The sequence below is a fragment of the Loxodonta africana genome, chromosome 8 (assembly GCF_030014295.1).
Source record: "Loxodonta africana isolate mLoxAfr1 chromosome 8, mLoxAfr1.hap2, whole genome shotgun sequence".
Taxonomy (NCBI): domain Eukaryota; kingdom Metazoa; phylum Chordata; class Mammalia; order Proboscidea; family Elephantidae; genus Loxodonta; species Loxodonta africana.
Window position 1 is genome coordinate 62,432,074 of NC_087349.1, and position 12,318 is coordinate 62,444,391.

At 41.5% G+C, this 12,318-nt stretch overlaps 1 protein-coding gene across 3 annotated transcripts in view; it reads right to left on the reverse strand.

Moving 5' to 3' along the window:
- The window catches only part of CDK6 (cyclin dependent kinase 6), a 271,790-nt gene that overhangs the window by 65,942 nt on the left and 193,530 nt on the right, over positions 1 to 12,318 (reverse strand). Inside the window, exon 6 of one of the 3 annotated variants that reach the window (XM_064289983.1) lies at positions 6,530 to 12,098. The exons of the other annotated variants lie outside the window; for them this stretch is intronic. Within the exon in view, the coding sequence (XP_064146053.1) occupies positions 11,861 to 12,098 (238 nt within the window). The 3' untranslated portion in view covers positions 6,530 to 11,860. Of the gene's footprint in view, positions 1 to 6,529; positions 12,099 to 12,318 lie in introns of those variants that run through there. 3 annotated transcript variants of the gene reach the window in all.

Here is a 12,318-nt window from a genome sequence, read left to right on the forward strand (position 1 = left end):
GGGAGAGAGAGCAAAAGAGGAAGAGAGGTGAAACGAAGGCAGAGAGACAGAAAGAAGGACAAGAGAGGAGAAGGAGAGAAGGAGTATGGAGGGAGAGAAGCGGAGGAAAAGGAGGAAAGGGAGGAAGAGAAAGACAACTAACTAGGTAATATCTTTCATTTCTATAAGAAAAATGCCCAATGCTTCTCAGTTAGACCAAGTGCTGGGTCTTATCAGACACCAGCTCCTACAGGAACCATGGGAAGGCCAGACGGGAGGCAGAGCTTCAGTGCAAAACAATGTAGCCTGGGTATCACACAGACACAGACCACCCCACCACAGGGGTCATGTGGAGTTACCAACAGATTGTCACCATAACCTATCATTTTAGTACAAGACCAAGCAGAATTGGTTACCATGTGTTTATCTTACCATTTGTTACAATTTAGTTTTTTTTAGCACCTTAGTACTGTTCTGTAGAAAGTTATTTAGGCATACAATAAAATTTCACACATATCCATTTACATGAACTACCTTGTATTATTCACTGTATTTATTGTCTTGTCTAGTACATTTGCATGAATGCTGTGAGACAACAAATGTAAATGTTAATCACGCTTTGAAGGCACCATCAAAGCTAGACTCAACTCAGGTCCAAGCTCCAGCTAAAACAGTTTTCTGCAGGCCTGGCAGTTTTTCATTTTGTAGGGCTGGGATGTACCTCATATTCATTAGAAGAAGATAATGATGAAAGTTTGCCATGACTTCCAAAAGTTTAGATTCGTAAGAATTGGCTTTCTATGTATAAAGTATCTACTTACTCTGTCAGTGTTTTATAATAAAAAATGGGTGACTTCATGCCTCAAACAGAGTATTTCTACGTGACTCAACGGTCAAAAGTTGTGACCAGGTAGACCTGAGACTTTATGACCAGGTAGACCTGAGACTCTTAGTCCGATTCTTTTTCTTTTTAGAGGAAGAGGCTGACGCAAGGGCTTCCAGAGTTATTCCAATGAGTAGACCCAGAAAGCAAAATCTGAAGTAAAGATGCATGAGCTCGGGCAATTAAGAAGAACAGATGATGTGAAGAAGGCGCCCAGATTCCATTTTCTGTCTGGAAGAAAGATCAGAACTCAAAATGCATTATGCTCCAAGCCAAGGCACTATGAAGGGTCTTCAGACTGTCTGTGCACTGGAAAAAAAACTAGTCTGAAAAACTGCTTGGGACTGTATCTAAAGATAATTATTTTTAACTGACAAAAATGAGGTTGATTCTTTCCCTATCACTACCCAAGCGATAAAAAGGAAACCCACAGTAAATTTTACAGTTGAAAGAGGCCTCTGATGCTTCAAACCAAGCTTAACAACGGTTTTATAAAATCGCCATATTATCCTTGACAACTTTTCTTAATCTTTGAGAATCTCAATCCTATCTCCTACCTTAAGTTGAAAACAGAGTACACTTGATGCTTTTAGAGGGTAATTTGGTTTTGCAGCAGAATTGTAAAGATGTTTGTTACTTGACCCTATAAATTCACTTACGGAATTCACTGTACAGAAATATTTGGACAAATGTTCCATAAGGTAAGTACAAGGATTTTAATGCAACATTGTATATAGTAAGACCCCAAACAAACAATCCCTAAATGTCCAATAACAGGGAATTAGTTAAATTATGAAATAAATGAACTGACAAATATTCAGCAATTTATAAATATGAGTTAGATTTTTATGTACTGACAAGGAAAGAGGGCCATAATATAATAAAATAAATGAAGTGAATTAATCAATGTGCAGAAGAGTACAGTATATAGTACAAGCCCATTTCTGTAAGAGAAGTTAACAACATGTGTATATATGTAGGTATGTATTTATAAACACCCACACACACACGCACCCACACACACATTTTAATTTACAATAAAGAAGATTGAAGTATATCCACGGGGTTATCTTTGAGAAGTGGATTTTGGATGGGAGTACAGAAAGGAAAATATTACTTTTCATACTTCTGTACCACTGAAGTTTTTAAAACTATTTTTTTATTTTTGATCTCCTGCTCCCTCAGGGGTTCTCTGTTGTGCTCCCTGCCAGGGCAGTCATCAGTTGTGGCTGGGCACCAACTAGTTCTTCTGGTCTCAGGATGATGTAAGTCTCTGGTTCATGTGGCCCTTTCTGTCTCTTGGCCTCATAGTTATCGTGTGACTTTGGTGTTCTTCATTCTCCTTTGCTCCAGGTGGGTTGAGACCAATTGATGCATCTTAGATGGCCGCTTGTTAGCATTTAAGACCCCAGACGCCACATTTCAAAGTGAGATGCAGAATGTTTTCATAATAGAATTATTTTGCCAACTGACTTAGAAGTCCCCTTAAACCATAGTCCCCAAACCCCAGACCTTGCTCTGCTGACCTTTGAAGCATTCAGTTTATCCCAGAAACTTCTTTGCTTTTGGTCCAGTCCAGTTGAGCTGACCTTCCGTGTATTGAGTATTGTCCTTCCCTTCACCTAAAGTAGTTCTTATCTACTAACTAATCAGTAAAAAACCCTCTCCCACCCCCCCTCCCCTCCCCCACATAACCACAAAAGTATGTGTTCTTCTCAGTTTATACTATTTCTCAAGATCTTATAATAGTGGTCTTATAGAATATTTGTCCTTTTGCCTCTGACTCATTTCGCTCAGCATAATGCCTTCCAGGTTCCTCCATGTTATGAAATGTTTCACAGATTCGTCACTGTTCTTTATCGATGTGTAGTATTCCATTGTGTGAATATACCACAATGTATTTACCCATTCATCCGTTGATGGACACCTTGGTTGCTTCCAGCTTTTTGCTATTGTAAACAGAGCTGCAATAAACATGGGTGTGCATATATCTGTTCGTGTGAAGGCTCTTATTTCTCTAGGGTATATTCCGAGGAATGGGATTTCTGGGTTGTATGGTAGTTCTATTTCTAACTGTTTAAGATAACGCCAGATAGATTTCCAAAGTGGTTGTACCATTTTACATTCCCACCAGCAGTGTATAAGAGTTCCAGTCTCTCCGCAGCCTCTCCAACATTTATTATTTTGTGTTTTTTGGATTAATGCCATCCTTGCTGGAGTGAGATGGAATCTCATCGTAGTTTTAATTTGCATTTCTCTAATGGCTAATGATCGAGAGGATTTTCTCACGTATCTGTTAGCTGCCTGAATATCTTCTTTAGTGAAGTGCGTGTTCATATCCTTTGCCCACTTCTTGATTGGGTTGTTTGTCTTTTTGTGGTTGAGTTTTGACAGAATCATATAGATTTTAGAGACCAGGCGCTGGTCGGAGATGTCATAGCTGAAAATTCTTTCCTAGTCTGTAGGTGGTCTTTTTACTCTTTTGGTGAAGTCTTTAGATTTTACAACTATTTTACTTTTTGGTTATTATTATTTTTAAGAAAGCTAACTTTTGTTCCTGAAAGTGGCAAGTGGAGCAGAGAACATAGAGTCAGTGAGGTTCCCAAGTGCAATTATTTTTTTTAAGAGGACGTGTTGGAGAAGATTTGCCAGTGCTGATAAATACACTTCATACTTGCAGGTTGGTGCTCAAGCACCACTAATTCCAGGGAAGAACGCTGGTGGCTGTGCCAACCTTAGCTCAACAGTGGTTTAAGATACAAGAACTCCAACTTCTATAGCCCACACACAAACCCAGAAGAAGATGCAGGCAAAAGAATGAGAAACCAATGAGGCTAGGGTAGAAGGGCATTGATTCATTCTCTCTCCATTCCCAATAAATGGCCAGTTGTCTGTTTCTTCTTTAATTTATCCATTTATTTGATGCTTTAGACCTGAGCTGACTACTAGCACTTGAAATGTGGCTAGTCCAAAGTGAGAAGTACTCTAATTATAAAGTATACTCTGGAGTTCCAAGACTTAGTATAAAAAAAAGTATGAAAACAGCTCATTCATCATTAAAATAGTGATTTCATATCGAAATGATAACATTTTGGATATATTATATTAAATTTATCATTAAAACTAATTTCGCTTGTTTCCTTTTTAATGCAGCTCCTAGAAAATTTTAAAATTATTTTTTGTGGCTTATATTTCTGTTGGACAGAGGTAGTTTAGACTTTTATAGATATTCCACATGGCAACTTAAAAAGAGGAAGACTAGCAGGGTAGGGAGGAAAGCACACGTACACAATTGCCATATTGCTCCTCTCTATCTTATGCTGCCTGATTTTCCTGTGTAGCTCATTACAGTTCAGTGTAGCTTGTTATAGGTCACACAGCTCTGAGTTCGAACTCTGAGAATGATGAGATGTGGGTGTGGGATTCTGGATAAGTCACTTGGGAGGATTAAATGGAGTAAGTGTGTCAACTGCCTAGGACTGTGCCTGATGTTTAATAAGCTCTGTCAACAAGTGTTAACTGTTACACACAGTAAGAGTTCCAGAAATGACTAAGACATAGTTCTACCTAGAAGCAAAGAGTATCAGACTTGGAGTGAATCTTGGACATTATCCATTCCAAAGTTTTAGAACCCTTTTTAAGCCCAATATATAAAAAAAGTGAAAGCAAGCTGCTCTGATTAAAGCTGGGTGTGGGGTCAAGGCTGGGACCTCCTAGACCATAGACATGAGTTAGAGCTGAAGAGTCAGTGAGACAATGTCTGAATATCACAGATGTGGTATCCCAGACTCTCCATTTTACAGATAAAGATACTATGATCCAGAGGTTGATGGCTTGCCTTCAGTTACAGAGCTGGTAGGGATAGGGCTGGCACACAGACTTAAGAAATGGTTACCATGAAAGAACATTGTGTTCTCCATTATACCATTATTGCAGCTACTGTGGACAACTTGTGTGCACATAAACAACGTGGCTGAGACAAGTGCTGTGAGACAGGTGCAGACAGGATGCTGTGGAGCCACTGAGGTGAGAGCGAGCCTAGTAGGCTTCTTCCCTGAAGAGGCAGCTTCTAGGTCCAGCTCTGGAAGATGAGAGAAGGCAGGTGGATACCTAGGACAAGAGAAGGGCAAGGGTTCTGAGGAGGAAAGCCTTAAGGTGTGTTTTGGGGCCAAAGGTGGGTCACTTTCACTAACATATTGCTAAATCTTGAGAAATGTAAGTGCTAAGGCCAGAATAAAGTTGGCGCCCTCTTTAGAAGGCCTTGAAGGTCAAAGATCCTATGCCACTTTTAGAAAGCACGTTTTTGAAAAGGGGAAAGAGGAAGATTAATTTATCCTAGATATAAGAATGAGCAGGAAACAGGGAAATGGGCTGGCAGGTTACTGCTGCAGGCAGGGTGACTGGTAAGGAAGGCCTAAATTAGGGAGATGGAAGAAATGCTAGAAAGGTGCAAGACACTGTGGAGACAGAATCCAGAGGACTTGGATATAGGAGGTGAAGGAGGAGGAGGATTCCAAGTTGACTTTGGGGACCCAGCTGGGTAACTGTGGAGATGTGGGTTCCATTAACAGAGAAAGGGAAGTGAGAAGAGGACCTGGTTTGAGGGGTTCAGTGAAGGTGTGGTGTCTGCGATGCCCAGGTGGACAGTCAGTCCAACAGGGAACGAATGTGGCTCTGGAGCCCATCTGCAGGTCATGTGCATCTTATCTAGACAGAACTCTTTGGGAACATCTAGGTTTGGGAGAGGGGAGATGAAGAAGAGCTGGTAAGGGAGACAGAGGCAGAGGTACACAGGAGCATGCTCTTTCTCAATGGCAAGGGCAGGGAAGGTTTCATGGAAAGGGCAGTCACAAGATTCAAATACTGCTGACAGCAGTAAGTGGGATGAGAATTGGGAAGAAGTTCTTAGATGCAGTGATGGGGAGCTCACCATCAACCTCTAAGGGAACAGCTTGAGTGGCAAGAGGACCCTGTAGTCATACAGGCCTGGATTCAGATCTTCTCATTGTTTATTAGCTAAGGTACTCTGGGATATTTAACCTTTACAGGCCTCAGATTTCTTACCTATAAAATGGGATGACAAAAATACATCAGAAAGTTATTCTGAGATTTAAATAAAATTGTGTATTTTTAAGCACTGAATACAATGCCTGGCTTACAGTAAGTGCTCAATAAGTGCTATTGTTTTTATCATTGGAAAGGATTAAGGTGGTGAAAAAGAGAAAGTAGGAGTGTCTTTCCTAAGATGAGGAGATGAGAGCTAGTAGATGGGCAGGGTCTGAAGAGGCAAATCATAATGGATAATGGTTGGAATAAGAGCCCAGAAGCACGGCAGGATCAAGAGCACAGGATGAGGGAATGTGCCCTGTAAGGAGGGAGAATGCGTCCTTCTCAGAAAGAGGAGAGAAGGAAGAGGGAGGGTGAAGATAAGATTCTGGGCTGGAAGGACAGCAGAAGGAACTTACTTTGGGTAGCTTAACTCACTCATCTCAAGTAACTGAGGAGGCTGAACGGTGGGTTGGGGTGGGGAGCAGACTGGGACTTAAGGACTATGAGGGTTGGAGGAGGAGGGAATCCTAGCAAGGGGCATGGTCTGAGCCCAAGGGAGGGGAGCCGGATAGGTGGGAACAGCACGTGTGCTCCAAAAAAAAAAAAAAAAAAAACCAGATGCCTTTATTTCTGTTAGTAAGCCCAGCTTTCTTTTTAGCAGTAGAGTGTTTGGATGATGATGTCCTCCAAGGTGCAGAAGGCACATGTAGCTGAGGGAGAGGGAGAGACAGCCCCTGGGAAGTAAGTAGAGAGACTGAGTTCATCAGGGCATCACTGAATGCGCAAGTATTGGCTGGGGTACAGGGAAAGTACAAACCAAGTGACGCAGTTGTGGAATCAACCAGGGCCCTCAGCGTTCTGTCTCCTTTTATGTGCAAAGCACTTCTCTGGCAACTTTTCTTCTTACCCCATAAGAAGAAAATTTTAAGGTGTATGCTTAAAAATTACTAGTCCTTCAGGAACAACGAAGAATGAAGAAAACTAAAGATACAAGGCAAAGATTAGTCCAAAGGACTAATGGACTACATCTACCACGGCTTCCACCAGACTGAATCCAGTACAACTAGATGGTGCCCAGCTACCACCGCTGACTACTCTGACAGGAATCAGAAAAAAGAGTCCTAGACAGAGCTGGAGAAAAATGTAGAGCAAAATTCTAACTCAAAAAGAAAGACCAGGGTTGTTGGCCTGACAGAGACTGGCAAAACCCTAAGAGTATGGCCCCTGACACCCTTTCAGCTCAGTAATGTAGTCACTCCTGAGGTTCACTCTTCAGCCAAATATTGGACAGGCCCATAAAACAAAACAAGCCTAAAGGGGCACACCAGCTCAGGGGCAAGGACTAGAAGGTGGGAGGGAACAGGAAAGCTGGTAATAGGGAACCCAAGGTTGAGAAGGGAGAGTGTTGACATGTCGTGGGGTTGTTAACCAATGTCATAAAACAATATGTGTACTGTTTAATGAGAAATTAGTTTGTTCTAAAGTACAATAAAAACAAAAAGAGATTACTGCTCCTGAAATTTAGCCAACCAAACCAAACCTGTCGGTGTTGAGTTGATTCCAACTCATAGTGACCCCACAGGACAGAGCAGAACTTCTCCATAGCGTTTCCAAGGTGGTAATCTTTATAGAATCAGACTGCCACATCTTTCTCTCTCAGAATGGCTGGTGGGTTTGAACTGCCAACCTTTCAGTTAGCAGCCAAGCACTTAATCACTGCACTACGTGAAAGTCAGCAGATGGTGTGATTAAGGCTGGGGAAATGGGTGTGTAAGAGAATGGCAAAAAGAAGTTAAGAGGCTTTGGCAGAACATGGCCCCAAGCAGTAGGTGGCCAAGAATATCCCAAGTCCCTTCTCAAAGTGGATAGGACACCTGTGGATAAAAGGCCTGGTTTCAGTTACCTTGAAGAAGGAGACGGTGAGGAAAAATTCAGAAAAGCAGGGAAACTTGTTCCTACAGAACGGGGATTCCAAAAGGCAGAGTAGAGAAGATTAACAGAGACAGAAAGAGATATAGGGAGCCAGAGGAGTGTTGGCTCATCAGAGCAGGGATGGGAACATGGGAGGAAGTAATAGAGCAAAAATTGTTGATAAAAGGGAAGAAATGACTTGGAAAGTAGGTGGAAAGGCATGATGGCGGAATGATAGGAAGAGGACTCAGAAGATAAAATCTAGTTTGTTGAGAAGGCTGCAAAACATGCAGACCCAGGAGAACTACTCCGTAGGGTTTTCAAGGCTGTGATCTTTCAGAAGCAGAATACCAAAGTGGAAAGGCACCAGGTTGGGGAGCTGGAGGGCCACAGAGCTGCTCACACAGGGAACAGCCAGGCGTGATGGTGGCTTCTCAGCATATGTCATGAAAACAGATACATTTCTCAAATTCATGTTAAAGTCAGATACGTATTAAGAATTTAGAAAATCAACAATGATTATATTAAAAAGTACTCATTTGCTTTTACTTAAAACTGCCCTGTAATGCATTATTTGACCAAGATCAGTCTTTTTCCTGGGTACCATCTCGGGTTATTTCCTAGGTCAAGAAAATGCTCCTTAAGAGTTCTTCCCATTTGGCTGGCTCTTTAAAAGAAAAAAAAAAAAAAAAAAAAGTCTAGGGAAATATCAAAGGGGAGATAAGAAATCTGAAATTCCAGCCCAGTGCCCTGGGTTCCATGCACATGTTCTGACTTAACCTGAGGTTCCTCAGAGGCTAAGGTTTGCCTTCTGGGGCCTAGGTGTTGGGTCAGCTGGTTAAGGACCTCAGTTCATTGATGTCACTAAGGAGAATGCTCAAATATGGGGAAACACCAACACAGTAACCAATGGGAAAATTGGCAAGATGCTCAGTGACATTTTAAAGACACTTGCTCACAGACCACTCAGCCACAAAGGACGGTTTCACTGTCAGTTCTCAGCTATTGGGTGTTTAATTCATAGAAATCAATGACGACAAGCCTGAAGAGGCCATCATACAAGGGGCAATATAACTATGAAGTCTTGTTTGTTTCCATTTAACAGTGACTGTATTTGTTATATTCTTCCTGGTGGCATCTGGCATTTCTAGCTAGGGATCAGTAGAGTTGGCAACCCAGAACTTCTAAGAATTACTATCTGTTTACCACAATCTCCATATTCAAAGAATTAGTAGCAAGTTTTATTTTTTAAATGTGTATTTTCTTTTTTACGACTTTGCTGTAACTTGGAAAACCCCACAACTTTCAAACCACAGGCAACAGTTCTGACTAGGACTGCACAAGGCAATCCGTGATACCTAGAGCATTAACACTGTGAACTTATTTTGCTATAAAGTCAATTCCTGATTAGTTGGATTTTGATTTTCTAAAAATCAATCAATCTCACCCATTCCACCCATCCCATTCATGTTTGGCTACTGACCAAACATATAACAATGTTTTCTAGTATTAAAATATAACTGAACAAAAAGTTGAATGAAGAGTTAAATGGAGGAAGATAAAAAAATCTAGCTCTTACCTGTTTTGTAGAATGCTTCTGTGGGTCAGTGTGGGCAATTATTAAACCTAGATAATAGTGACAAATGGTATTTAAACTCCCTGACTCCTTGTCAACCATCTGCCATGTGACTCTTTTCACTGAGTTTATATTTTCTAGGTACTCAATTTCAGAATACAAGGCATGTACTCTGGTCAACCTATAACAATACAGAAGAGACTGGAAATTAATGCTATTACAAGTGTGGTTTGGCTCTTGACCTTTCTAAAGTATCATGGCTATCATACTATAATAATGTATATAGCATTCCAGAAAAAAAAAAAAAAAGGCAAATTAGGTTAAAAAAGAACGGTGACATGGCAGAGTAGAAAAAAGGGCTTCAGAGTAAGGCAAACCTGGGTTCAAATTTGGCTCTGCACTTTAATAGCTGTGTGCCCATGGACAAGCTATTTATTGGCTTTGTGGAAACCTCTAGTTCACTATCTGTGAACTCCGGATAAGAGCCCTCTCAATGTGGGTTTAATGAGATAATGCACGTGAACGGCCCAACCCTGGGCCTATCACACAACAGAATGGTTAACTCCCTTTGCTTCCCTTCTTCTCCTTAGGTTATGAAGGATGGTGAGCTTTACTGATACATAAATTATTCTTCTTCAAAGGTTTTTATATATCCAACTAGATGTGACCTCTAAGGAAGGTTAATCCCAACTTTTAACCTTCCAGCAAGAAGTCTCTTTACTCATCAAAAATGGTGTTCTCATCATAACCACTCATGGTACTATATACTTCTTCATAACACTTACCACAGCTCTGGTTAATTAAAATTCTTTACTAGTGATTGTTTAATACTATATATCTTAAATTTAACATCACTCAAAAAATAAGAGCTTTATCATTAATTATTGCTGGTATTCAAGTCTGTATTGTTGATAAATAATTGACCCCCTGACCCCCATACCGAAAGCAGGACTCCATCTTTACATCTGGAGGACCATTCTAGTCACATAAATGTAATTCCAGTAAACACTTCTCCAATCAACTCTCAGTTGCACCAAGTTATTCCTGGGATGACTGTCCTAACTCCTATCCTGCTCTTAAAAAACAAAACAAAACAAAAGAAAAACTCATTGTCATCAAGCTGATTCCAATTCATGGTGACCCCATGTGTTACAGAGTAGAATTGCTCCATAGGTTTTCTTGGCTGTACTTGGCAGACTGCCACATCTTTCTCCCATGGAGCACTGGTGGGTTTGAGCTGCTGACCTTCTGGTTAGCAGGTGAGCGCTTAACCACTGTGCCAATCAACCCACTGTCATGGAGTTGATTCTCACTCATACTGATCCCATATGGTTTCCTAGGCTGTAAATCTTTACGGAAGCAAACTGCCACATCTTTCTCCCAAGGAGCTGCTGGTGGTTTCGAATTGCCAAACTTTCAGTTAGCAGTCAATTGCTTTACCCACTGCACTACCGGGGCTCCTTTTACCACTGTGCCAGTGGATTGCACAGCACTTGTGCTACCTGACCTGCCCTGCTGATGGTAAATTACTCTTGATTCTAATTACAAGCCTTTAACTCTTAATGGATGAAAAGAATTGATTGAGAGGCACATTAAAAGCAAGAATTCCTGGCCCCAGCCCAGTAATGAATCAGAATCTTTTGGGAGGCCTGGGAGCTCCACTGGGAGAGCTCCTCCCTGGTAATCCTATCACCCAACCCAGTGGCTCTCATGCCTGAGGTGTATCAGGATCACCTGGAAACCTGTTGCTGTCGAGTCGATTCTGACTCATAGTGGCTCTACAGGACAGAGTAGAATTGCCCCATATGGTTTTCAAGGAGTAGCTGGTGGATTCGAACTGCCAACCTTTCGGTTAGCAGCTGTAGCTCTTAACCCCTTCACCACCAGGATCACCTGGAGGGCTTGTTAAAACACAGGTTGCTGAGCCCCATGACCATGGGTCAGACCCAGTGGGCCTGGGCTGGGGTCTGATAATCTGCATCTCTAACAAGTTCCTGGGTGATGCTGATGCTGCCCATCCCATACTTGTTTAGCCTATTTGGAAAACACCATGGCTGGATTCAATATTACCTTTTTTCTGTCCTACCTAGCAGAAATCAACATCGGATTCGGACTCACAAGGCTTCCTTTTAAATCACACCCCTGTTACTTTTTAGCTGACTAACCTTGTTGTTGTTAGGTGCTGTCAAGTTGACTTCAACTCACATCAACCCCAAATGACAGAGTAGAATTGCCCCATGGGGTTTTCTTGGCTGTAATTTTTATGGGAGCAGATCTCCAGGTCTTTCTCCCCCGGAGCCGCGGGGTGGGTTTGAACCGCCAACCTTTTGGTTACCAGCCTAGAACTTAACCATTGCTCCACCAGGGGTCTAGACAAATAAACCTACCACTCCATCTCAGTTTCTTCTTACTGTGAGCATTAAATAAGGTAACATCAGGGCTTCCAATCGGTTTGTTCTGGTTCAACCCCCTGCTGAGAATTTATATTTGCACCCTAGATACACTATAGATTCTGATTCAGTATATCTGGGGTAGTGGGGCACAGGGAACAAATTCTCAGCAGGGGGTCTAACTGGAACAAACTTGTTAGAAGCCCTGGGTAACACAAGGATGAGGTTTGCCACTGTACTTGGCACATAGTAGGCCTGCAATAAACATCTGTGCTCTGATCTTGCCATGATCCTCTCCTGGACTCTTCCACTGCAAGACACAAATTAATTAGCTGAGTTCGAGAAATAGTTTCCAAAATTTATTACGCATACAAAACTTTATTTTGTTAAAACAAACACGCAAATAATGACTGACCACTCCTTTTCCTTGTGAGCTAGCTCTCATGTAGCTACATTTTGAACATAACATGTTCAACGTAAATATGCTCAGCTTCCCAACTCACATTTTTCCATGGAAATAAAAATAGAAA